This window comes from Zea mays, chromosome 2, assembly GCF_902167145.1.
Source record: "Zea mays cultivar B73 chromosome 2, Zm-B73-REFERENCE-NAM-5.0, whole genome shotgun sequence".
Classification (NCBI taxonomy): Eukaryota; Viridiplantae; Streptophyta; class Magnoliopsida; order Poales; family Poaceae; genus Zea; species Zea mays.
Window position 1 is genome coordinate 29028141 of NC_050097.1, and position 27155 is coordinate 29055295.

General features: G+C 45.5%; 1 protein-coding gene across 5 annotated transcripts in view; it reads right to left on the reverse strand.

The window, feature by feature from the left end:
* Nucleotides 1-27155, reverse strand: part of LOC103646196 (uncharacterized) — a 40962-nt gene that overhangs the window by 8787 nt on the left and 5020 nt on the right. The window contains exons 3-14 of one of the 5 annotated variants that reach the window (XM_008670918.4): nucleotides 14208-14351; nucleotides 13785-14058; nucleotides 13603-13705; nucleotides 12789-12925; nucleotides 12635-12716; nucleotides 12411-12537; nucleotides 12170-12324; nucleotides 9750-10060; nucleotides 8926-9020; nucleotides 8664-8818; nucleotides 8467-8571; nucleotides 7120-7518 (exon numbers count right to left, since the gene is read on the reverse strand). The exons of 2 other annotated variants lie outside the window; for them this stretch is intronic. In XM_008670918.4, coding sequence (XP_008669140.1) covers nucleotides 8469-8571; nucleotides 8664-8818; nucleotides 8926-9020; nucleotides 9750-10060; nucleotides 12170-12324; nucleotides 12411-12537; nucleotides 12635-12716; nucleotides 12789-12925; nucleotides 13603-13705; nucleotides 13785-14058; nucleotides 14208-14351 — 1686 coding nt within the window. In that variant the 3' untranslated portion in view covers nucleotides 7120-7518; nucleotides 8467-8468. Of the gene's footprint in view, nucleotides 1-7119; nucleotides 7525-8466; nucleotides 8572-8663; nucleotides 8819-8925; nucleotides 9021-9749; nucleotides 10061-12169; nucleotides 12325-12410; nucleotides 12538-12634; nucleotides 12717-12788; nucleotides 12926-13602; nucleotides 13706-13784; nucleotides 14059-14207; nucleotides 14352-27155 lie in introns of those variants that run through there. 2 more of the 5 variants (XM_008670916.4, XM_020548232.3) reach the window with 2 other exon arrangements.

A 27155-nucleotide genomic window follows, 5' to 3' on the forward strand; every position in this document is an offset into this window, starting at 1 on the left:
ACTCAGACACAATCTTGATGCTTTCAATTGGGTCTGCTTCACTGCTATCAACGGCCATCTGATAACAACTTCCCTTCTTTGGCTCAGGCGGGACTAACTCGGTCACCACTTCCTCTCCTAATGGGGACACCAACTTGATTGTCCGTTTATCACAACTGATAATTGCCTGATACTTATCTAGCCAATTCATCCCTAGGATGACATCTATTCCCTGAGTACCCATTACTATAAGGTTAGCGGGAAACGCTATCCCCCTTATTTCCACACTTATATTCAAACAAATGCTATCGGCTCGGATTCTACCACCAGCTGAGTCAATTTGAATGGGGGTTGACATGGTAGTAATTGGAAGATTATGTGCTTCTACCCATGATGCAGTAATGAAAGAATGTGTTGCTCCAGTATCAAATAACACTTCTGCAATATGGGAGTCGACTGGGAACATACCTACTATCATGCCGGGGGTCTCCTGAACTGCTTTAGCCTCAAAGTGGTTCAGTCTCCCATGATTATAGCGCGGTTGAGAGCGGTTGCCTGCTCCAGGCTGAGGCACATTCTACTTTGCTGGGGCATTGGGGCCTGACTGCTGCTGGGCTGCCTTCTTCGGACATTGCATCACCCAGTGGCCTTGCTCTCCACAGTGGAAACATGCTCTGTTTCCAACCTGAGCTGGTGCTGCCTGATTGTTCTGCTGGTTTGCTGGGGCAGGAAGACGAGGTGCTTGCTGATTCTGCCTCTGAAACTGACCTCCTGACTGGTTGCTCTGACGGTTCTGGTACTGATGCTGAGGATACTGCCTTTGAAACTGCTGATGCTGCTGAGGTGGACGCTGGTTCTGCCTGAACTGCTGAGGTTGATTGCCTGAGAAACGAGGACGATTGCTGCTTCCAGGCTGGGGTCCACTGATCTTGCGCTTACGATCCTCCATCTCCTTACGCTTCCTCTCTGTCATGATTGCTCTGTCAATCAGGTGCTGGAATGTCAGGAAGGTATGATTCATCAGCTGATACTGCAGAGGGTCAACCAAGCCTCTCAGGAAACGATACTGTCGCTTGGCGTCGGTGTTGACATCTTCAGGAGCATAGCGAGACAATTGCAGAAACTTGTCTCGGTACTCACTGACAGACAATGGCCCTTGCTTGAGGGCCAGGAACTCCTCCTTCTTCACTGTCATCAGACATGCAGGAACATGGTACTAACGGAAGCTTCCTCTGAACTCTTCCCAGGTGATGGCGTCAGGGTGGGCATGGGTGGCGAGGTAAGACTCCCACCATGATTGGGCTGCTCCTCTCAACAGACGGGGACCATACAGGACTTTCTCCCTGTCATCGCACTAAGCAGTATGCAACTCCCGCTCCACAGTGCGCAGCCAGTCTTCAGCATCCATGGGGTCAGAAGAATGAGCGAATGTTGGTGGATGACCTCTCATGAATTCAGCACGCTTGTCTCTGGGCATCTGAGGCTGAGGCTGAGGTGGGGCTTGCTGCTGTTGCTGCTGCTGCTGCTGAATGGCGGCCAAGGTCTGACCGATGGCTTGAACTGCCTGAGTCTGCATCAGAAACATCTGCTCGATCGACATCGGGGGCGGGGGTGGCAGGTGCTGCTGCTGAGGCACCTCCTCCTGTTGAGCGGCCCGCTCCTGTTGAGCACGCCTTCCTCCTCTGCGCCTGTTCTCTGACATCTGCAGAATGCAACCACACATCAGAACTGATCTGGCAAATCTTGCAGCATAAGAAAAGAGTATAGAATTCTTCAACAGCACTGAATAGATGAGCATCTTCACTGATCTCCAACACAGACCACACAGCTTCTCAGATAAAGAGGAAAGTGGAATAAAAGGTTTCCCAACTATATAACTAACTCCATTAACATAATAGGTAAACCAAAATGCAGGGGATACCCACACTCTGGTGACAGTCATTACAAAGATCCAAACCAAACAAAGTTCATCATGACAAACATAAATGCACAGGATATAGCAAACTACCCTGTCTAACTAAGACTAACTAAGAGCGAGACTAACGCTAAGACTGTAGCTTCTACGTATATATATTTTGTATTAATTACAAGATCCAACTCTAACGAGCTATGGTTCTAGAGTTATCTTGGTCTTGCAGTCGGGATTGCCATAAGACTGGTGTCCACGCCGAGGTGAGCGGTACGGGTGCTGAGTCCCGACGGGAGCGGGGGAACCATCGTCCAGGTGACGACGTTCCGCGCGCTCAGCCCGCAGCAGGGCGATCTCAGCACGAGCCCTACTCAGCTCGTCTAATGCATGGTCCAGCTCCGTGTTTAGCACGGCGGCTAGGTTGACTGTGCTGCTCAACCTAGGATTGCCCTCACCGACAGGTGAGACAATCACGCCTCCTGTGCTGCCAGATGGACGGTGGGGGTAATACTTCAGGTCAAGACCGTCAGCTACCCCACCGAGAACCGAGCAGTAGTGCGAAAGCGCACGCCGTGCAGCATCTTGCATGGCTGCCTCAGCTGAGTCCCGTTCAGAGATAGAATAGTGCTCTGAGCAGGCCTCTGCACCCTGGAGACTGTTCTCCGGACGGCACACCAAGCAGGTTGCCTCCCAGCGGTCCGGGTAGACCCCGCGACTATGCTGGTAGACCACACAGCGATACTCGATGGACCAAGTACGCCGGTTAAGTGCCCGACGTAGCAGGGTATCGAGCGCATCGTGGAAGTGACACCCGCGAGCAGCGTCGCGAGTGATGGGTCGAGCAACCCATCCTTCCGGCTCATGGTCAGCAGAGAGGTCGGTGTCGTGGCTCGAGCTGTCATCGTCACCTCCGTCGTCTGGGTCTCCTCCAGCAGCTACTCCAGAGGCTGGGGCGCCCAGTGGTGGTGCAGGGGACGCCTCCAGGGGAAGCACGGGGGAGCAGCTCCTCACGGACTCTATCTCCTGCTGGAGCGAGAAGGAAGAGCCCTGCTGCTCCTGTCGTCGACGTTCCTGCTCCTCATGCAGGCGGTGGCGCAGTCTCTCCAAGTGGCAGGACTGTCCGGCCACGGGACGGCGATGCGGACGCTCAGCAAGGCGGGAGGGTAAGAAGGGGATGACAGACTTTCGTGCAGTGTGTCTAAGTCGAGCCATCTATAAAAGACATCGCAAGCAAAAGGGTGAGAACAGAATCAATATGACCAGCAAGTAATGAACCATAAATAAATGAAGGATTAGAATAAAACATGATTTTCAGCAAGGTATAATATATAGTAGAACATAGGTTTGGTCGGTATGACCAACTTTTGAAGGGATATCAAAGTCAAGGCAGGGACAGAGGTCTATAGTCCTTAGAACGACCATTCTACTCTAGGTTAGCGGTCCTACAGTCAGCACGGCTTTGATACCACTTATGTCACACCCGGTTTTAGAAGGCAAACCGAATGCGAACCATGTACGTGCCAGGATCAGTTATTCACGTACACAGCAGTTACATAACATGGACATCATCACACAGTGCTCAAAATAGTATTAAAAGGGAAATAATAGTCGATTACATCATACGTCTGAGACGTCCATATAGTTCTTACAATAAATCAAAGTGCGGAAAAGAAACGTAGATAAACGTGGCCTTCACAGGCAGCCGACTGGGGGTTGCCGCTAACCCACGCCTAGAACTCGTCGTAATCTTGGAACTCCTGGAAGTCTCCTTCCACAGCTTCATCTTCTCCTGAGCAGTGGTTGCAATGCTGACAACCTGGGGATGGGGGGGGGTTTGGTGTGTAGAGCAAGGGTGAGTACACATCAACATACTCAGCAAGTATCCTGTTTGGCTGTAGTGGACTAGCTTTATGTGGGGATAAGTCAAGCAGTTGCTTTTAGTTGGTCAGATTATTATTTACTAATAGAAAGCCAAGTTTTAGCATTAACCCAAGTTATTAGCCCGATGTACCTTTTCCAAACGGAAAGAATACCACTTACCAGCACCATAGTCATAACCAGAACCATCGATCTCATAGCCACCTGTACCATAATGTCTCTGATCAAGTACCACTAATCACTGGAGCTCCCTTGGCCGCTCATAACCGCGAGCACGGCTGATATATCAGTTTTCAAACACTCTGCAGAGGTTGTGCACTTTACCCACAAGCCGTGATTCCCTCTTGCCTCGGGCCGATCAAACCCTTAAACACTACCAAGGTGAATAGGCAGGGTTTCACTACGTAGCCTTTACAAAGATTCCCCGGGGCTGTAGCCGCCCGTTAGGTTTCCTAAATGTACCGCACTCCTCCCCAAGGGACAAATCAACCTTGGCAGAGCGAGCCGCATACACCGAGCCCCATTGACGGCACGACGGCGAAGCGAACTACACCCCAGATCCTCTAATTATTCAGCTAAGGGCACCCCATTCCACCCTCATGGTTGCACTGTTTTCCCGGGCGGTCATCCATAGAACAGGTCCTTACGGAGAGGCACTCGAGAAACCGCTCGAGCCCCCTTGAAGACCACAAGCATAACATCAACATAAGAAAGGGGAAAACAACGTATCATGGATAATCTCATCATGTTCATTGATTAGAGTTGAGCAATAGCATAAAGCTAAGCAATAATAATCCAACCCAAATAGGTAAACAAGGACATGGATAACAAAGCTAGTCAATCCTTAGGCATAAATGTGTAATGCGGGAGGTGAATTAAAGAATGTATAGGACAGAGATAGGTCAAGGGACACTTGCCTCCACCAACCGATTGCTGCTCAGGGGCTTCTCCTGCGGGTTCCTCGGGCTCTTCGACCGGATCGTTCTCTATGCGGTTGCAAGCATACATACATCCATCCATTGAAATTAGGAAACCAACAATACACCATACAAGAGAACAAGTAGATTAAACATGCATAGAATACCACATACAATAATGAGTTACTATGGTTAGAAAGAAATGAGAAAAGGTCTCACGAGAGTTAAAACTTATGCCCAAGACGCACTACGGGTTGGTGAATAACTAGACGTCACGTGTTCTAGTTCCAATTGGTTCTAACAAAAGAATTAGCTACATGCACTAAGGTAAACGCGATCACTTTTAGTAGATTAATATTGAATAAGATAGACGATTGGCTATACAAATTAACTAACGTAACCAATTTCCAAATTGAGACTCCTATCTTACTAATATAAACAACGTGATTAGCGCATATAGGATACGAGGGGGGTAGACGGGGGTTAGGGGGTAGACGATCGTGTCGCGGGCACGACGAGCTACGCCGGAACGCTGCGCGAACACGCGCACGCGCAAAGCCACACATAACGTGCTGCGAACGAGTCGCGCACGCGTCGGGGCCGTGCGCTGGCCGAGCTCGAGGCCACGCGCTGAAGGCACGCTGGGCCGAGCTCGAGGCCACGCCGAGGGCCGACACGACGCGAGCAAGGCACGGCGGGGCGAGGATACGGTCGGGCGAGGCCGGGTGCGGCCGGGGCGACCAGGCCGGGGCGCGACGGGAGCGGCCGAGCCGGGCGGTTGAACCGGGGGGGGGGGGCTGAGCTCGCCGGGAGGCGGGCGGCCGAGGTGGCCGAGCCGGGCGGGGGCGGTTGGGCCGGGGCCGGGGCGCGAGCGGCCGAGCCGAGGCGGCCGAGGCCGGGCGCGAGAGGCGGCCGAGCCGGGGAACAGCCGAGCCGGGCGCGGGGGAGGGCGGGGCGCGGCCGGGCGGGCGGCGCAGGGTGGCCGGGCCGGGCGGGGTCGGGGGCGCGAATGGCCGGGGTGGCCGGGGCCGGAGCCGGCCGGGCGCGGGCGAGGAGAGGGCGGCTGGGGCCGGGCCGAGCTCGCCGGGACGGCCGAGCCGGGGGCCGAGCCGGGTGGCGCGGGTGAGGGGAGGGCGCCGGAGGGAGGAGAGGAAGGAGAGGGAGGAGAGGAGGGAGGAGGAGGGGGGAGCCTCACCGTGGGCGGGAACGGCGGCGGCGGCGCTAGGGCAGGGGAGAGGGTGAGGGAGAGAGAGAGAGAGGGAGGGGATTTTTGGAAAAAAAAAGAAAAGAGAGGGGGGGAAACGGTTGGGCCGACTGGGCCCAAAGTGGGGGGAGGGTGGGCGCGCGGCTGGGCCGGCGCGGGGCCCACGCGGGAGGGGGGGAAGGGGGCGGCTGGGCCGCCAGCTGGGCCGGCCGAAGGGGGGGCGGCTGGGCCGAATAGGGGAGAAGGGGGGGAGAGAAAGGAAAAAAAAGAAAATGCTTTTTCTTTTTTTCTAATTTCTAATTTCCTCTAGATGAAAGCATTCACATTTTTAATCAATCAAAAAGTATACATGGTTCGGCATGGTGCATCACACAAAATAAAGTGTTTTAAGGTTTTGCTTTACACGAGGTCTAAAGCCAAAACCCGCTATAATTTTGGAAAAGATCAAGGTTTAGCGAGGGAACGAGAAAAAAAAGAAAAGGGTAACGCCTGAATTTGGTGAGAGAAAAGAAGAAAAAATTCTACCCCCAAATTCAGGACGTTACAGGGAGCATCAACGTACTCACGGAATAACGAACTGGATAATAAAGGATTAAAGGTCAACGTACTGCCGTAAGGAGGTAGCAGAGAGATTGGAGCTAGGCTAGGTGCGAAAACGGTCTGAAACCGATAAACACTAAGACGTTTTTTGTTTTTTATATTTTTTCCCTGGAAACGAAATCGAAAACGATAACTCTAAAAACGAAAATGACATCAGTAATTTAGAAAAACTGGAAACTAAAGTTTAGTACTAAAAATACATTAGTTACGGTCGAAACCTAAAATGCATTGAAAGCGACCCTCTTCATGGTATGATCTATATTTTCTATAAAAAATGTAAAATAAATTTCTGGAGCATTATTCAGGATGAGTTCATTACGTACCATGGTAAGTGTGACTATCATGATGCAATAGTACAATTAGAGGCTAGCTCAGCTGGACAACCGCGCAACTCTATTGGTAAATTTATCCACCATGACAATATAGCCAACCTACAGCACTTGAATAAAGGTAATCTAGAATTCAAGGATGGGTTACATGATATACCTTAGTATCTTTCTCACTCATCATCCAGAATTGGATTGTCTTCGTTCTTCAACGGAACATAGGAGCTGCTCCGGCGTTTATTTCCTGTACTATAAGATAAAGAGATGGCTGGTAGTAGCACATAATAGATGAATGGCAGTAGCACAGAACAACAAATAGACTATATAGGCATGCTTTACATAGTAACGACAAATACATGGCTGGTAGTAGCACAGAACGACAAAGAGAAATAGTAGAAGTACCAAAGGAAGCAACGTTTCTGGTTTGTTCAGGCCTAGACTATATAGGCATGCTTTACACATCGTGAGTATGGTCCTCGCAGGATTGCACGCATAGCATAGCTATGACCAAGCAACAAAAGGCATATCTTGCAGTCAAGCACACAACATAGCGTTGTCCATATCTTACAAGCATAAAACCATACACCCTACACAGTAGGGGGGAAGTTCTAACAACAACCTAGATGAACTGGGATAGTTCCCAAAAGCGGTCCTCAGTTCCCAAAAGCGGGCCTCCATAGCTGGTGGTGCTCGTGTCCAAAAGCACTGCAACTAAAAAAAAGGTAGCAATCAATTAACAAGTTTTGGCAAGCATTGCAATCTCAAATATAACATGAGGCAACAACTAATTGACGCGTTGAAATCCAGAGGTACTTGTTTGTGTCAATCGCTCTTTTTCTACAAAATATGATTAAATGTTGTTTGCAAAGTAACTTAATCTCTTCTCCATTACCATTTCTTTCATGGTCCTGTATTGCAACTCTTGGTGCAAATGTTTTTCTTTTGTCCTGGAATGATGTAGCTGCTTAAGGCAAGCTACGTAGCGTTGAAATCCAGAGGTACTTGTTTTTGTCAATCGCTCTTTTTCTACAAAATATGATTAAATGTTGTTTGCAAAGTAACCTAATCTTTTCTCCATTACCATTTCTTTCATGGTCTTGTATTGCAACTCTTGGTGCAAATGTTTTTCTTTTGTCCTGGAACAATGTAGCTGCTTAAGGCAAGCTATGTAGCTACTGCTGCATCCAAGATCTCTTGGAGTCTTGGGTTATGAGCAACTATTGTACAAAATAAGAGAACTCTCTTTTTACCTTCTCAGTTGATTTATCAAGAAATTGCATCTGACCTTAAAATAGTTATCAATCTGTGTGACTTTTTTGGGGGGGCACTATTAATCTGTGCTTGGAATGTTTCTGTTGTTTATCTGAATTGAAAGGCTGTAATGTTACATTCTTTTTGCACCAGAAAAGAAATTATGATTATCGAATCTCAATGTATTGTTCCTTTCTTTTTTGTCTTTCGTTTTGGGTTTTGGGTTATAGCACGATGGCACTCAGTCTCCTTAATAAAGTGCAGGAACCCCTGGAGATTGGAGGCATATCATTAAGCAAATTGGGGTTTAGGGTTGCCTAGTACCCACTGCCTTATACTACATGCAATTGGAACACTTGGAAGCATATATCTCATGAAGTTGTAGGGGAGAATTGGACATACCGTTACTCTGCATCAACGTCTGTGGAACCAGCAGCATCATCATCTCCTGTGCCATCACCTCTAAAAAGTTTCTTGACAACCTTCTTGGAAGGCGATGTGCGAGACCTATGTAAAGTTTGGTCCCATGGCATGCATGTAAAAGCGATGACATGATATGGGAATAACAGGGTAGGTAGATTGCTTGGCATGGAGCTAACCTTTTTCTAGTAACACTTTTATGAGTCTTGTTTGTAGACCCATCTAGCACACCGTAAGCAGCTCCTGATGGCGTCTGCACATTAAGCGGAGAAGTGATAATTTCTGTTTGTAGCAGCAGATTGGCTCCCTGATGTGTGGCTGTCTGTAAATTACACTGCAATGAAAAGACATGTCTAGGGCTTGTTTCTTAGTGTATATGGAAGGAGAACATTACTCTATACTGTAGGTAGCTATTTTTCCTCATTGAGTACAACAACGAACCTTGGCGCTAGACGAAACTTTGTGACTCTCTGGTGTCAGCGACGGCTCGCGGATGAAGGCAGCCCCCTTGTTTTGTGTGACACCTGATCCTTGTCCTGGTGCGGAGTTGGCAGGCACACAAAAAAATAGGTTAGAGCCAGAAGAGTTGCAGTTGATGGGGAGAGGGCGCAGTGAAAAGACCTGCACTCAAAAAGAAACATACTCAGTCAGAAGGGGGAAATGCCTGTTCTGTAGATGGAAAAAATAACTCTAAACTGTAATACTATGGCCTAGACGCTAGCATGGCCTGTCCGACTGTAATATTGTCGAGTCTTTAATATGGCTGGAACATGTTCTGAATATCTACCCAAGCTATAATGTTGTGGTTGCTTCAAGTAATTTTCTGAGATAGACACCAGTTCTGTGCGCAGGATGTGTGCAGCATACGATGTTCTCGACAAATGATACATATTAGCCTCTTTTTAGCATATGTTCTGCTGAATTCGTGGTGTAGTTTGTTCAGCATGTCAGCAGTGTATAAGTTTAGTCCTTTTCCATATGCATAAATCATTACTCAATTTGACCAGTTTAGTTTCAATCAGCGTAGTTTCAGGAAATCTGTTGTATTTTTTTATAAAGCTGCCTAGTTTCAGTTGAGCACAGTGCCAGCTTGTGTATATCCAGCAGACTCTGCAGTCTGTGTCGTTTCAGCCTTAGGTGACCCATCATATACAGGTAGAACAGAATGGAAATAAACAAGCAGAGAAAACAAAGCACTAGTTTCATTTCTAACTTGGCACAAGGTAACGTACATAGCTCGACTAAACAGATACGATAAGCTTTACCTTGCGAAAGTATGGTCGACGATGGCTGTGAGGACAATGTAGTTGGAAGTATGTTGCCACCATCGATTTCTGCGTTTATAGCATTCACTTGGAAGGAAACACTGCTATAAATAATTGTGCTTTCAGTGAAGCTAACATTCCACTCGAAAGACTTTTCCAGTAGATTTGTAATTTCTCTTGGAATGAAACCGGGTGGATTAGTCGAGATGAGGGCGTCCACATTTTTTTTAATGAGGCGCTGCGCCATTCGTCCAAAGAAGATAAACTCGGCGGTGTCAGTATCGTCTTCAGCGGTGAGGGATATCTTGTACCTGCACAGAGCGGTTTGATTGTTGGACATCACAAATCATGAAATTTGTAGACGGTGAAACCCTTAGTTCAATTTAGTTCTAAATTTTGTCCTAGACAATAAAGGTCTCCTTTAGTTGCCATAGTTTGCTTTCACGGCTTTTCTTTCAGCTATATCAGCAAAACAAGCACACTTGCAAAAACTGGCATAGGCCATTCTACACAGAAATTGATGGAACTGAAGTTTCTCAGTGATGTAAATGGATATTGATGAAACTATGATGTGTCGCTGACAATCTCTTTTTTAATGCAGATCTGAATTAAACTGCAAGATATCAGGGCAGATGGACATGTCCCGAATGGAGACGTTGTATCATGCTGACAAGGAGAAGACCGAAGCACTTATCCTGGAGCTGGTCGTGTGGCTTCATCATCTAATCAGCAAATCAGGAAACACTAGTGGAGGTGTAAGGTCTCCTATCAAATCTCCAGTCAGCTCACCAACACAAAAGGGTGCTGCAATGACACTGTTGTCGGGCAAAACAAACAATTTGCCACCGATTCTCACCCAAGAGGACCAGGATATGCTAAGGGGTGTTAAGTATAGGAAATTTGTTCTAGAAATAAGCAAAAGTCAAGAGTTTGACACAAAGTCAAGTCACAGCAAACAGAGTAGGTTGAGCAAGAGCAACAGCCACTCTCCGGCCAGTGGCAGCAGAAAAGACTTGTTCCCAGCACTAAACTTCACTAAAGCTAAGATACTATAACTGCACAAGCCACATACTGGACAATCTCCATCATAGCAACTCTTGTGGTGATTTTTTCATTTTTTTATTATTTGCTTGCAAATTGCAATATGCAACTGAAAGGGGTAAAGTTGGTCTGTGTCTATCATGCTCAGTGTGTCTAGTTTGGAACGCCCTTTTAGAGAATTCACTGTTTCATACAAATTCCTGTTGGGTCTGGTTCGGTCGGCTCGGGTTTATTTGCTATCCAAGGGCACCAAAACGAAAAAAACTCTCCTCTCTCAGGCGTAAAGAGTATTTTAATGGGCCCCTTGGCACCCAGCTAACAGCTACAATTTGATAGCGCCTCCCCCCCAAAAAAAGTGACTTTTGCTGTGTTCTATAGGCTAGAGCTAATAATACGAAGTCGTGATGTCCCACAGCAAATTTTCCGTAAAGGAATATCTAGGCCTTTTGCTCAAGCAAACTACTGAGAGAGCAACTCAAATAAAAGATATGTGGGTAGAGAAAGCTAAAATTAAACCACTTAGTCTCATCGAAATAGTATAAGTCGGGTAGCATGAATGCATCTATCAGAAATGATCTTGTGCTGGACAAAATTTTCAAGTTAGTCATTCTTAAATACTTATCCTTATATCTTTGTTTTTCAGTGTGCGGACATCCATATCGATGCAGTTCTTTCAACGCTTCTTCTTGCTGTATTTTTTGGTTTTCCATATCTACTTCTGTGAGGCAAAAACTGTTTCTTTCAGTATCTTGTAAGAACGTAAAAACTGCGAGGCACAGGAACCTACTTGCCAAATCCTGTAAGAACCTAATATTTCTTTCAATATCTTGTATCATGCATAGAGAGCCTGTTAGTAATAATATACCATGGACAAAAACTGAACAAGGACCCTCTATTGTATTAGAGCATTGGAATTTTAATATGTGGTTAGCTGAGAACATCAACACTATCAATACCTATATCAAGCGTGTAACAAACTTCTTTTTTCTGACTGAACTATTGACTAACTAATGACACATTTCTGGCGCTTTATGACTTATGCTTTACCAGGCTTCTCATATTTGGCTTTCTCTGCTACGGCAGCATTCATGCAGCACCTGATTTTATATTTTTGGAACCGTTTTGAGGTAATTTAGTGTCTCATTTTTGTGTTTTTGTATTTTTTTATCTAATGCTTGTTACTCCCTCCGTCCTAAAACAGTTACCTTATAGGTCTGGGCATGGGAATTTTTAAGGAGTGAAAACGTTTTGGTACGCAGGAAACAAAAAGGAGAGAGATAGATAACAGTGTTTTTAAGGCATCGCCTAGGTGACGCCTAGGCGTCCAGGCGATCTAGCAGGACCTTAACAAAAACAGGGAGAGACGTATAAGAGCTGACCTTGGGGTAGGCGATCCTATGTTGTCACAGGAAATATTGGTGCACTTGTATGTGTCACCGTGCGGTTTGGTTGTCCTAAGGCATTTTTTGCATGCATTGTACCACCATGAGCTATCAATCTTGAGCACCTTTACGATGACAAGCCATTCCTTCTTCTATAAACAATGTAATTGAAGTGAACAGTTATGAACCTGTGATAAACCTTATGACTGCAAGGTTTAGTCGAGTAGAGGGACCTCACCTTATTTTCAAAAGGATGGAGGTACTTAATATCCTTGAGCTTCTTATGTTCAGGAACTGCAATTACTGTACTCTCAGCAGCTGCTTTGCCCTGATCCCAGATGACAGGGTGGTGGTTGGTTTCAGCACTGTTTACCCACACCAGTTTACGAATGATAGTAATCATATTTGGTGAGAAAGATGAATGAAAATTGTATGTCTGAAAACCCAGAATGAGTAAGTTACCTAGCTCTGAGAGCGTTTACTTCCGGGACCGGTTCGTTTATGTACCACTTGCATGACGATCCTCCCGACAAAGACACATTATCTAAAATACAATGGAACCTTTCAGATGCTCATGTGTATTAGCAGTGCAACCAAAGGGATGTAGTAGACCTACCAGCGTAGCTCCTCACGAGAGTGCCAACAAATATTATGATCTGTGGTGAGGATCCACTGTCCCTGTGGACCTGTTCAGCTGGGAAAGATGTGGCCCGCTTGCCCCAAAGCACAACATCAACGGTTGGACCGGTATCCCTGTCGGAGTGAAGAACAGCGAGTTTACAAATAAATTGGTCATTGTATCGCGTTAGGTGTGGACATAGCAAAGAAACAAAAGTCGTAAACTGTGCATCTAGAGCTTCAAAATAGCTGCTTGTTTAGATGGTCGATGGTAGCTGAAGCTGTTTAGTAATCTTCTATATGAGCACAGTGTGCATGGTATGCCCATGTAGTAAAGGAAACTTTGTCCGGGCAATGGATAATATTAGACATGGAGGATTGGCTGAGCAGGAAAAATGATCTCTTCTAAGGTACATTGCAATGAAGTATGGTCAACTGAAGACATATAGGTAGTTTAGAACCAGTTTTCCTCTGCAAGGAAGATGACATTTTTTATTTCCCGCTATGGGCAACTTGTTTGTAGCATATTCCCTGCATGATCTGTGGACATAGTGTCTCCTGAGTTTTTGGACGCAAATTGACCCCCAACGTGATGTAATGGCGTTCTTACTGTCTTGGTGCATTTACCCTTCATCTATTCACTTGAGCGTATGGACAACTTTGCTAGCGTGGAGAACGAGAAGTGGTAATCTGTGGTCTAGGTTGAGGCTGTTCACGGGTTCCTTGCTATGTTGATGCAAACAAAATCAGACTACATATACGTATGTGGCACCCAAAAGGAATGTGTAGTATGATAGGAATGCACATGGTACCTTGCATTGCTTATAGTGACTGTTCTCTTCATAACCTCAGCCTGTCGTCCCCTTGTGCGTACTGATGAAACCTGGGAGATCACGCTGACAACACCGAGCACATCTACCATAGAGATGGCAAGGCCATTAGTACTGTATTCATGTTACCTATAACATGTAAACCACTATGCGTAGAAGGTTACCAGTGAAATATTCCTTGTAGTCCACGCGCGGTTGGAGCTGGTCTATGGGAGTGAGGTTATATGTGCAAACCGGAAAAGCAGGGGGGATCTGGAGGACAACCTCAACCGTAGTCCACTTTGTAAAGCTGATCATGTTGCAGTTTTCTACTGGTTTGTAGAATCTGTTAGCTTTCCTGACTAAGAAATACTTCAAGTTGTATATCCCTCCCTCATCGAGCAGCGCACTGAACTGTTGGCACAACGAAGGATAGATCTGGGCATGTATGCTGTTTCCCTAACAAAAGGAGGTACCATTTTAAGCAACACACAAGAATTGCATAGAGCATTGTATAGAAGAACTGCTAGGACATTGTATAGCATGTTGGTTGAGCTGGTGGTTACTATGCATGCACAAGTATTAGACCGGTATAAAGATGGATCTACCTCTTCATCAAGCAAAACAAGATCAGTATGCAGGAGCCTACTGTCATCCTGAGGATCAAGGAATTCCCAAAGCCTAGAGACACGCAAACACAAGGTGCGAGAACAGTCTCCAACCATAAGGCTAGGAATGAGTATGTCCCCCATCTGCAGTAATGAAGCAGAGGTCAGTCATTTCCAGCGAAATAAGCAACCAATAAACACTACACTCGATGCTGACAAGGGCAGCATGCTTACAAAAAAATATTTAGGATAGGAGAAACATGCCCAGTAAAGTTAGGTCAACATCATTGAGTAGGCATCTACCACGGATGTTGTATGACAAGATCAATTGGAGCACGCAGACATAGTGGTTTCCCTTTGTAAACTTGCGACGTATAGTGCTCGCTTGCCGGTAGGCCGCTAGACGAACGATATAGGAGACCAAAAATTCTTTGGTGGGGAAGCAGTCATAGAACAGAATAGGTACGATAACTAAACGCGTTGCCGGTATACACATTTTTATTTTACACATTGGTTATGTACAGGTTTGAGTCGATTATGCACTAAGAAGTCTGCAGGGGGGCGCATCTACGGCCTGCAACACTTCTTGGTAAACAACGTTTCGAGTCTATGATCCGCAGGAACCATCAGGATTTTCAATCAAAATTCTAAGACCACTTCTAGATGTAACCCTTGAAACAGCGACGTAAAGCTGGCCATGCGTAAACACAGGCCTGTCAAGGTAGAGGCCAACCTTTGAGAGGGTCTGGCCCTGGCTCTTATTAATCGTCATGGCATAGCATATTCGTATCGGAAGTTGTCTTCTTTGCAATGTGAAGGGCCATTTGACATCGGTAGTGTTAAGCGCAATCCTCGGTATGAAAACCTCTTCGTCGACTCCGGAGGGCGTTAGTACTATGCATTTAAGAACACGATGTCCGACCTCAGTTACAAGCATCCTTGTAACAGCATGACTGTGACGCCTCTTTTTAGCACGAGTTTGTGGCAAGGGAAATTCGCTGCATTAATAGAGTTTAGGAATTCAGTAGTATATAGCATGTCAAAATCAGGTATGCGTTCAGACACCTTTGAGATCGTGTCGCAGCTAAGGCATTGGATACCATGTCCAGGGAGCATTGAGACAATGTAGTCGTTTATTTTATCGGTTGTAAGGTTATTAGGACATACAATGGCGCGTGTAGCTAAGTATGTAGGGTCCATATATTTCTCTAACAAATCTGGGTAGACCTCAGATATGAGTGCCACAGCAGCATCACCATCCGTATGTATCAACAAATCTTCAGGAATCGTAATCCATGTAGGTTCGGACTCGTCTCCTCTTGTCATCGCTGGCAGAGCACCATCGCCGAAATCTAAGACCCATTTGCTAAACTGTTCCAAGTCCGCACGTTCCTTACCATGTAAAGACGGGTTGGAAAGCCTCATATTTGTTCGCAGTTTCAAAACAGTAGCGTGTTGCCACAACAGTGAGCTGGTAATTGATGCGTTAACTATTGCAGATCGTGAACCTTTGCCCACCACGGGTAAAATCTGGCGAAAGTCTCCTCCAAGCACAATAGGTTTGCCACCAAATGGGATGTTCGCATTTTCCGCTCTATGTTCCGAAAGAATATCACACATAGTCCTGTCTAGGGCCTCAAAGCAATGTCTATGGGTCATCGGTGCCTCGTCCCATATGACAAGAGAAGTCTGCTGTATAAGTTCAGACAGCATGGTACCTCTCTTGACACCACAAACACCACCCTCATCTAGATCGAAGGGTATTTTAAAACGTGAATGAGCAGTACAGCCTTTAGGTAATAGTAGTGAAGCCACGCCGGAGGACGCTACAGCCAGCACAATTTTTTGTTGGGACCTCAAATGCATGAGTATAGCGTTCCACAAGAAAGTTTTACCCGTCCCACCATGTCCACATACGAAAAATACGCCCGGCGAGCAGGAGAGAGCAGACTCAGTCAGCTTTTCAAAAATGAGCCGTTGGTCAGCATTCAACTGCGAGACTGCAGCGGCAGCATGGTCACGCAACAGCAATGGTTCAGGACTCAGTTCGTCGTTTATCAGCCGGTTGTAAAACACCACGTCACAACAGGACGATAAGATTGGAAGGTCATAATCAGCTATGTTGGCACCACTATTAGCGAATGTGTCTGCTAGCTTCCTCAAAAGCAACGTAAGGAGTTGTTCATGTGGAGCTGTGTAGTGCGGGTTGCCAAGGGCTTCTCTAAGACCACGGTGTATGTCATCGGTGAAGTAGATCCAATATTTGTCAAACAAAGCACGAACATTGCAAACAGGACAATGAACGACAATGGTAACGAACATTTGTCAAAGCTGAAACGCCGAGGCAGAGACTATTGCCTCATCAAATAGAAGGTTCCACTCGTTGTCACCTTCGAGCAAACCACGTGCTTCGCACGCCTCTCTGAATGTTGCGTACACAGTATTTTGGAAGGTCCTTATATCAACGAAGCTCGTCGCACCTGAAACAAACATCAAGAGCATACGTAGATAGTATAGCTCCCCAGCTGTTGGGTGCACGTAGTACATGCGACCAATCTTGGCAGACGACAACCTCCTTCTACGCCAACACCTAACAGAAACGTCCCACGACCACTCTTTGGGGAAATCACAATAAGTCAGGCGAAGTGCATCACTATGTTTCATGTTTGTTTCAAACCATTCAGTTAACATAGTCTTTTTTGCTGCACGGCTCAAAAGCAACGCTTGTAGGTCTGCCCCAGGCTCGTACTGCACGACGTTCTTTTTAGGTAAGTGCACCGCCAGACGTTCCACAGAAGGTACTCTAAAGTGAATGTCAAATTCGAAGATTCGCCATAGAGCTTCACATGTTGATAAGTATCTAGCATCTATGTATTCGCGAATCTCATTTGGCGGGGCTATTTGAGGACCTGGAGATGCATTAGTTGTGTTCGCAGTCAACTCAAAATATATCTTGGCTCGATCACTTCCCTTGGTAACATATTTAAACAAGTACTTGATCATGTGTGTTTTGTTGCACCACTCGACATTAATATGGGCATTGTATTTTTTGAGCAATTGCATATTGTATGGTACTACGCTTCTATTGTCTAATTTTACTCCACCTTTTACTACGAACCGGCAGCTGTTTCGTCTTCCATAAAGGGTATAGCCAAAAGCGTCAATGACAGTCTCGTCTTGGTACGTCTTAGGGAATTTTTTAGAGCATCTGTCGTTTTTCATGCATGGACATCGCCTGTTGTAATCACCGCATGGACCATGTATCACGAATTCATCAACGAGAGCATAACCCAAGGGGTCTATGGCAACGTCAGGTATCTCAGCACATATGAAAGCGTCAATGGCACAGGCCTCTGTCTCTGAACGACCACCAAGCAACCATAGAAGACAGTGTATGTGTGGTAGGCCCCTTTTTTGGAATTCTACGGTATAAATCACTGCATAGGAAAGGCTACAGATGAGAGCATGCAAAGCAATATTAAGGGACCACTCAATGTGTCAAGTTAAGTTGAAGCTCACCAGCACGGATAGGACCAAAATTTTTATTTTCTCTAATGTCTGCTATGAATTCATCGACCTTCATATGGAAGACCCTTACAACGATATCGGAACGATCGCATGCCTGCTGACCAGGCTCGAAGCGAAGCGCATCGACTATCTCCTTCCATTTAGGATTGCATGTGAAGGTGACGAAGAGATCTGGCGGGCCGTATACTCTGCAGATGGCCATCGCGTCTTGGTAGTTCATTACATGGTACCTTCGGCCGCCCGTAAAAGATGCAGGCACGATCACTCTTCCACCAACTGAATCTGCACTGGTGAGACCCCTGCCAATGGCGTCGGTTATCCCCTGTACGGATTCACAACGCAATTCTTTTTGGTGGTCCGCTATGAATTGCAATCGAGATGCCTCGATCGTAGAATACGCATCGACAGCTAGCTGGTTGCTCAACCTACCATAACAAGTGAATGGGTTCGGTTCGTTGAGCCTATAGTGTGAACGATGTCTAACAAATTCAAGCATCATAACATACTTGCGGCATGTGGCATCGCCTTGTCCTACGTCAGTGTATTTTATTCCAAGGTGATATCCACGATCACCGTAAGGGAAAAGCAGCGGGTACTGCAGGGCCATGTAGGACGGGTGCAAGCACGAAACATGTTTGAGTCCACCCTCTCTAGCATGCACGAGGACATCGTACTTGTATTGTGAAGGTAAGCAATCACCCACTATTACAGCAGCGAGCTCACCACTGGCCGGTAAGTTGTATTGTGCGTCATGACGTGTGTTACAGCCTAACAATCGCAACGTCACCTTTTGGTCACCTTCTTCATCTAAACGTTCTTTAGCAAAGCGAAATGCCGCGACCAGCTTGTTATGCTCATCTAGCATGTTAAGTAATAAACGGGCCACCTCCGGATCCGGGCGATCATGGACATCAGGCTCGTTCTCAAACATGCCCAGCCTATTTTGCACCTCGTGTTCAGTGTCATATATGTAAAGCTGCGCAAACTGTGGTCGCAATCCATTACTGGGTAGTAGCGAGCCAATGCGATGGTGTACGACACCATTGATTTTGAAAACATAAGGTGCAGTACCATTATTTATCGATCTATCAACGACGGCGCCTAGTGAGGTAAATGCGAAAAGGGAATTGTATGAGCGAATTTGCCTAAGGAACCTTCTGGCACGACTATCACCATCGAATCGCAGCAGGTCACATAAGGGTGCCGGTGGACATTTGTAAGGCTCCAAAATTATCTTGCCTCCTCTGCAACAAAGGTTGTACACAAGCCTGCGCTGTGCAATAGCAGACACACTTTTGACCCGTTCCTGAAACCAGAAAACGGCGCCACAATGTGGGCACTCGTCCGACGGGCCACCATAGTATGAGCGATCTTTGTAGGTCTCTACAAGCAAATATGTGTAAACGCTGCATGGATTACTTTAGGAACATGTAGAGAAAATAGTCTAGATGGTACACAAGTACCTTTAAGCAGCTCGATGTATGATCGCTCAAGAGGCGGTGAGGCTCCATCCGTGCTAACTATAAGCAGGAAGGCGAGCAGAATTTCATAGGCTTTCTTTAACGCACACCAGATATGAAACCAAAAGATTATTTTGGAGAAGACATGTGGTAGGGAAAAACCATTGTTGGCACATGCTCGTTCAGCAGACGCAGACGTACGACACATTCTCTGTTTGCGATGGTGTCTGTTAGCAGTGGCAACCGTCGTAGGAAAGTCGAGTAAGGACTTGTCGCCTACAAACGGCATGCACACGCATCTTAGTATGAGCATAGAGTTGTAGTAGATACAAGCAACATCAAAAGCTTGACAGTCACTAACCTGACCGCTTTTGACGAACCTGTTGAGAACGCAACGAAATTGCATAACGCGACGCGTGTGTCGGCGCCGAAGCGGATGGCTGCTCAAGTGTGTTCATGTGTTCGATAGCAGCTTTTCAAAGACATAACGAACGTTCGCTTATCTATGCGAAAGGGAAAGAGGCGGATTGCCTTAAACAAAGGCTATATTCAACTCAAAGAACACCTAATATTAGTGCAGAATTTGAGAAATTGCAGAACGTTGGGCAATGGGGTTTCGACGGCAAAACACCATGTTCTCACATGTGCCCCCATCCATTAGCAGCAGCACACACAACAACAGGAATGCCAAACTAACAGGTTCGTATGGAAGGGCAGATACCACAGGCATATCTCTGCGAGAAAGTAGGCAGTTGGCGGGAAGAGGAGGAGGTCCCGTGAAACGCCGGGAAGCCAGCTAACGCGCTCGATAGTAGTTGTTCGAAGACGAAACGATTCTATGTTTGTGTAGGCGAAAGGGAAAGAGCTAGACTGGCCTAACCAGGGGCCATATTAAACCTAAAGAAGGTAGCTATACCAGTACATACCTCACAAAATCGCAGAACGCTGACCACTTGGGCTTTGACGGCAGCACGCCATGCTGTCACGTGTGCCCCCATCCATCATTGGCAGTGCACACAAAAACATGGATACAAAACTAATAGGGTCGTGGTCGTATGGAAGGGAAGGTAATGCAGTTGTGTCTCTACGAGAAAGAAGGCAGCAAGAGCAGCAATAGAACCGATGAGTAAGCTGCAAGCACGCTGATTCAAAAGTGTCTACAGACTCTGAAAACAGAATTACGTACCAATGTCTTGTAATATGAGTTCCTAGGTATTGCATGTTAGTCAATCTGATCTACCAAAGATTTTGGAGTGTAGGATTCGGTCTATGGGCCATCATTTGTTCACGACAATTGGTGACCCAGTTGAGAAAGCCATATTTGTAAAGCCACATAAGCTAATTTGTATTCTAATATGTTGGTCGAGCCATATTTTCTAACTTAATCTTAGGCATGGCGATAGCCTAGATAACTCTGTTTCTCCCCAAAAAAGTACAGTTCCAAGAAATTGATGTGCGACATAATGACAGCTAAGGAAGCGCCACAGGACCACACCCAATCTGAAAAGTCTACTTGAATTATTTGAGTGTGTCATATCTTATCTCTGTTTTTCTTTTCATTCCCTTGTTCTTTTTCCAAGAATACCATGAATGAGATAATATACATGGAGGTGTATCAGAAGCAGACCCTATTTCTTTTGTTAATGCAGGTGTAAATCAGGGCCCTCACAGGAAAGGCACATGCTATGGGCAAAGGCACCGCAGAGCACAGCGACGTATGACGAGATCCACAGAAGAGACACATGCTGTGATAAGCAAGGTTGCTTTACCTTGGTATGCATTACATACTGCTATTCAAGTGTTCAATGAAGGACCTGCTTTAGTTCTAATACTAAAAAATTGTTCTATGCTTTCAAGTGTTGACTAATACATGTTTTTTGTTATCCGGATGAATGGAGAACTGGCTTGAAAGCTCTTCGAGCTGACAGTATTAGTAAACTGAAGAAAGCATTTCCAGAACTGGTCCAAGAGGTGATTCTGTCTCCCCAAACATTATCTTATGTTCAAGTGAGCCATGCATATCAGAGATTTAATTTACGGAGTGAAGAACTTCCATCTAACAGATATATCATGATATATTGCCACCTTGTGACTGTAATGGACAATGAGCTACCATTAATTGTTGATATTTTTTTGTTGAAGTGTAACGTTGCTGACCACTTTCATCTATTTATAAATCCAGGTTACAAGGCCATCCAATTTCCAGGATTTCTACATATATGCATTTCGTTATTGCCTCACAGGTATGGCTGGTTTCTATTGTAAATTATAACGCTCCAAAGCAAAGTGATCAAGATGACTGCTATTTTTGTGATTTTTCACAATGATTATCTTTCCTCATAGGATAAGAAGAAATGTATAGAAATACCAACTGCCTGTGAGTTGCTGAATCTAGTATTAAGCTTGCAGTTGCGCGAGGGATGCCAAATTATATGGCAACATGATTTCCAAGTTGAGCAAGCTTGAAGACACGGAAGATAATGTAAGTTCCCTCTGACCCTCGCCCCACCTTGCCTTGTGTGATACCTTGATGGCCATTGGTCTAACTGTAAATTTGGCGTTGTTGCTGGTTTAAGGGCCAAATGAGTCAGACAGTAAACAAGAAGCGTGGGCTCTTATGGCCACTGTCGGAAATGGTTAGGAGATTCTTCAGTGCCGATGGTAGCAAGGGTTCCACGCTGTGGCCTGCGCTGAGGCTATTGATCCCGGTAATAGCATTGGTTGCAGTTTGTGTGGGTTACTACATGCACAACAGTGTTGAAGAGATAGACTGCACCAACTGTTAGTTGAGCAGGGTATCTGTGCTTACCTTCTGTCCTTTTTCAGGTGAGTGTTTATCGTTGTATAGATCTGATGAGTACTACACGTATTTGTTGGCTGTGTGGGTTGAGGACTTGAGGGCGAAGTATTCACGTGTATTGTACTGTTAAACTTGGCTTGTCTAATAGTTGCTTCCACTGTCTAAAAAAGAAAGATAATCTTGTTTTTTTCAGTTGTCAATCAATCATAAGTTTTATAAACAAGTTTACTATTAAAATTTATTACGTGATCAATCAAATTACTTATTACTTGTCAAACATGAGTTCATCCAAGGCTATAGAAATAATCTTTTTCGACTGAAGGGGTATACTAAAGTAAACCGTATGACGAGATCCACAGAAGAGGCACATGTTGTGATAAGCAAGGTTGTTTTACCTTGGTATGCATTACATATTGCTATTCGTTGCTGACCACTTTCATCTGTTTATAAATCCAGGTTACAAGGCCATCCAATTTCCAGGATTTCTACATATATGCATTTCATTATTGCCTCACAGGTATGGTTGGTTTCTATTGTAAATTATAACGCTCCAAAGCGAAGTGATCAAGATGACTGCTATTTTTGTGATTTTTCACAATGATTATCTTTCCTCATAGGATAAGAAGAAATGTATAGAAATACCAGCTGCCTGTGAGTTGCTGAATCTAGTATTAAGCTTGCAGTTGCGCGAGGGATGCCAAATTATATGGCAACATGATTTCCAAGTTGAGCAAGCTTGAAGACACGGAAGATAATGTAAGTTCCCTCTGACCCTCGCCCCACCTTGCCTTGTGTGATACCTTGATGGCCATTGGTCTAACTGTAAATTTGGTGTTGTTGCTGGTTTAAGGGCCAAATGAGTCAGACAGTAAACAAGAAGCGTGGGCTCTTATGGCCATTGTCGGAAATGGTTAGGAGATTCTTCACTGCCGATGGTAGCAAGGGTTCCACGTTGTGGCCTGCGCTGAGGCTATTGATCCCGGTAATAGCATTGGTTGCAGTTTGTGTGGGTTACTACATGCACAACAGTGTTGAAGAGATAGACTGCACCAACTGTTTGTTGAGCAGGGTATCTGTGCTTACCTTCTGTCCTTTTTCAGGTGAGTGTTTATCGTTGTATAGATCTGATGAGTACTACACGTATTTGTTGGCTGTGTGGGTTGAGGACTTGAGGGCGAAGTATTCACGTGTACTGTACTGTTAAACTTGGCTTGTGTAATAGTTGCTTCCACTGTCTAAAAAAGAAAGATAATCTTGTTTTTTCAGTTGTCAATCAATCATAAGTGTAAGGAAAATGGACCCCGGGCCATTTGGCTAATTGAGTTTTGGTGTTTGATGAACAACACAATCCGTGAACTAATAAGCTCTCTAGTGTTTGTGTTTGTAGTTCACATGATGCAATGAGGATTGGACCAAGGCAATGAGGATGCAACACCTCAAATGAAGACATAAAAAGATGCATAGAAGTCCAAGACTCAAGAACAAAAGAAGCCCGAAGAAATCAGCAAAGAAATCCAAGAAAAGGGCTGTCAGCCAGCGCTCTGTGGCGCACCGGACACTGCTGTCCGGTGTGCACCGGACTGTCCGGTGCAATACCGGACAGAGTGCGCAGAGAGGCCGAAGACAGGCGCTCTCGGGCTGTAGCACCGGACTGTCCGGTGTGCACCGGACTGTCCGGTGTGCCAACGGGCAGATGGCAACGGTCGGATCCAACGGTCGACTGCTACAGGTGCCAACGATCGACTGACGTGGCGTGCACCGGACATCTACTGTTCAGTGTCCGGTGGTGCACCGGACTGTCCGATGCACCCGACGACAGAAAGCTGCTGCTTTCTGTCCAACGGCTAGTTGAGGGTGTGGAGGGTATAAATACCACCCCAATCGGCCATTCTCTAGTGTGTGAGCCCAAGCAACATACCAAGACACATATTGCATATTTCCAAGAGCTCAAACACCCAAGTGCTTAATAGAATCACTCGGTGATTAGTGTAGGTGCTTTGCGAAGTGCTTAGGCTAGTTAGACCGCTCTAGCGCTTGCTCTAGGTGAATCCTAGATTGTTGAGTGAGTTTAGATAAACCTCACATCCCCTCGGCTCTTGCGCGAGCCGTTGTAATTGTACCGAGTGGGGCGAGAGTCTTGCGAGACCGTGACAACCGCGTTTGTGTCACGGCCGCCACCGTGTACCGGAGGGAACGAGGCCCGCGGCGTTTCGGCCGGAAGCTCGATAGTGGAGACGGCGGGGAGCGTCCGAGAGGAGCCGGAAGCGGAGCACCACTTGCGCGTGGAGAAGGCCCGCGGCTCTCTACGGAGTTACTCGACCGAGGTGCTTGGCCCTCGCGTGGGCTTCCCTTTGCGTAGGGGCACCAACGAGGATTAGTCGGGACCTTGCGCGGTTCCGGATACCTCGGTAAAAATACCGGCGTCATCCACGAGAGTTTGCATCTCTACCTTGCTCTTTATATTCCGCATTTATATTAAGCATTTAAGTTTCAATCTTGTATTCATACTTATCTAGTGTAGATTGAAACTTAGCCCTTGCGGTAGAGATAGCAACACTTAGACAAAACCTAGGTTGCACATTCTAGTTTGATTATTTGCATAGGTTTTGCTCTAGGGATTAATTTGTGGCCTAGTTTAGCGAAAGTTTTAGAAGTCCTAATTCACCCCCCTCTTAGGCGTCACCCATTTTCTTCAATTGGTATCAAAGCCGGTTTGGCTCATTTGAAACGTTTTAGCTTCACCGCTAAAAGAGCCGACGCTTTTTAGAGGAAGGGATGGATACCCATAGGCCACCACATTTCGACGGCACTAACTTTCCCTATTATAGTGCTAGAATGGCTTGTTACCTAGAGGTTGTTGATCTAGGTGTTTGGAGAGTCACTCGTGACGGGATGAAACCCCTCAAGAATCCCGAGAAACCCACCGCGAGTGAAGAAAAAGAGATTCATTTAAATGCTCGAGCCAAAAATTGCTTGTATGAATCTCTTAGCATGGATATTTTTAATCAAGTATTTATTTTGAAAACTGCTAATGAGATTTGGCTAAAATTGCATGAGCTCCATGACGGCACATCCAATGTCCGTGAGAAAAAACATTGCCTAGTCTTAAATGAGTATAATTCTTTTGCTATGAAAGATGATGAGCTTGTTAGAGATATGTATTCTCGTTTGAATCTAATTATCAATGAGCTCAATTCTATTGGCATTAATAAGCTAGGTGATGCGGACATTGTGAGGAAGATTATCTCCCTGCTACCACAACAAAGATATGGGAGCATCATCACCATCCTTCACAACATGGAGGACTTGAGCAACATGACCCCGACCATTGTGATTGGGAAAATCGCGGCTTTTGAGATGTTGCGAAAAATGAGTCGGGGAGAGGAGCCAACTTTCTCAAAACCATATGCTTTTGCATGTGATGAAAGGAAGGGCAAAAAGAAAGCTCCCACTCCAAGCTCCTCAAGCGAAGAAGAGGAAGAAGAAGAAAGTGATGATGAAGATAATCAACCATGCACATCATCCTCCAAGGACGAAGAAACAATCTGACGCGTCGGAAAGGTAATGAGGATGATCCGCAAGATTAATCTAATGGGTGTGCCCCTGCAGGTCGAGGATCTTCTCTTTAACATTGACAGGAAAAAGCAAAGGAAGAGAGGATGCTTCGCATGTGGGGAGAAGGGCCACTTCAGGGACAACTGTCCAAATATGGCCAAACCCAAAAAGGAGAGGAGCAAAGGCAAGGCGCTAACAAGTGTTAGAACTTGGGATGATTCTTCAAGTGAAGATGAACCTCCAAGGACGCGCAGCCACCGGTCCTCATCACGCTCATCATGGTCATCACACAAATGCCTTATGGCAAGAGGTAACAAAAGCATTCCATCCTCTAGTGATGAAAGTAGTAGTGATGATGAAGGTGAGGGAAAGCCCTCTGTAGATGAGCTTGCGGAAGCCGTAGATTTTTTTCAGGATGTCTGCACTAAGCAAAAAGCTCAACTTAAAACTTTGAAAAATAAGTTGATTAGCTCCCAAAATGATTACAAAGGTTTGCTAGAAAAATTTGAAACTTTTGCAAACTTAAATAGTGAGCTATCAACTAAAATTGAGCTATTAGAAGCTAGTGTTCCATCCACTGCTACCGATGATGGTCTTATTAAAAAGAATGAAAAACTTAAGGCTAAGTTAGCTAGCTCCCAAGAAGCTATTGAAAATTTGCTAGAGAAAATGGAAATTCTTAGCATACACAATAATGAGCTAACTACTAAGCTAGAAAACATTGGTAGCACCCCACCAGCATCTTTAGTTAAAATACCTGAAATTATTAAGAAAGATGCTTCTACTTCTTGCTTTGATTTAATTGATAATTCTAACCCCTGCAACCAAGTTCTTGTTGAGAATATTGTTGTAGAAACATGTTCGGATGAGGTTGCAAAGGAAAATGAACAATTAAGGCAAGAAGTGGCTCGCCTTGGCAAGGCTTTGTATGACAAGAAAGGCAAAGCCAAACAAATCCGACCTCCACAGGATAACACCACTGCGGGAGTGAACAAGCCTCTGGAGGGAGAAACTGTGATTTGTAGGTTGTGCCACAAGGAAGGCCACAAGTCTTTCCAATGCAAGGCGATGACCGGGGATAAACAAAGGCAAAAGCTCAAGCAAAAGCCAACAAGCAAAATCTCCAACACCTACATCAAAAAGGTGAACAAAAAGGATGCTACACCATATTTGATCAAGAAGAAAAAGAATGGAAAGGTGATAGCAATCAAGGCCAACAAGCAAGGCAACAAAGGAAAAGGGACCAAACGCATCTAGGTGCCAAAGGAAATAATTTCAACCATGAAAAGCACCAAGAAGGTTTGGATCCCGAAAGGGAAGTGAGTGGACCGAAGGTCATCGGGAAATTTGGAGACTTGGCAAAGTTGGGATGTATATCATGGGATACATCACATTGGATCAAGTTTATTTGCCAAGTGGGTTAGTGCAAACATTGGACCCAAATTTCCCACCCATGACTAAGGTAACTAGATTTATTGTATTTCCTGTTTTTAGATATGCGTATCTAGTTTATCCTTCATGCCTAGTATTACATTTGGTATTTACTTTTGTTTAAGCATATGCATACTAGGTAAATCATATGGTAGGATTGCTTGTTTTTAATTC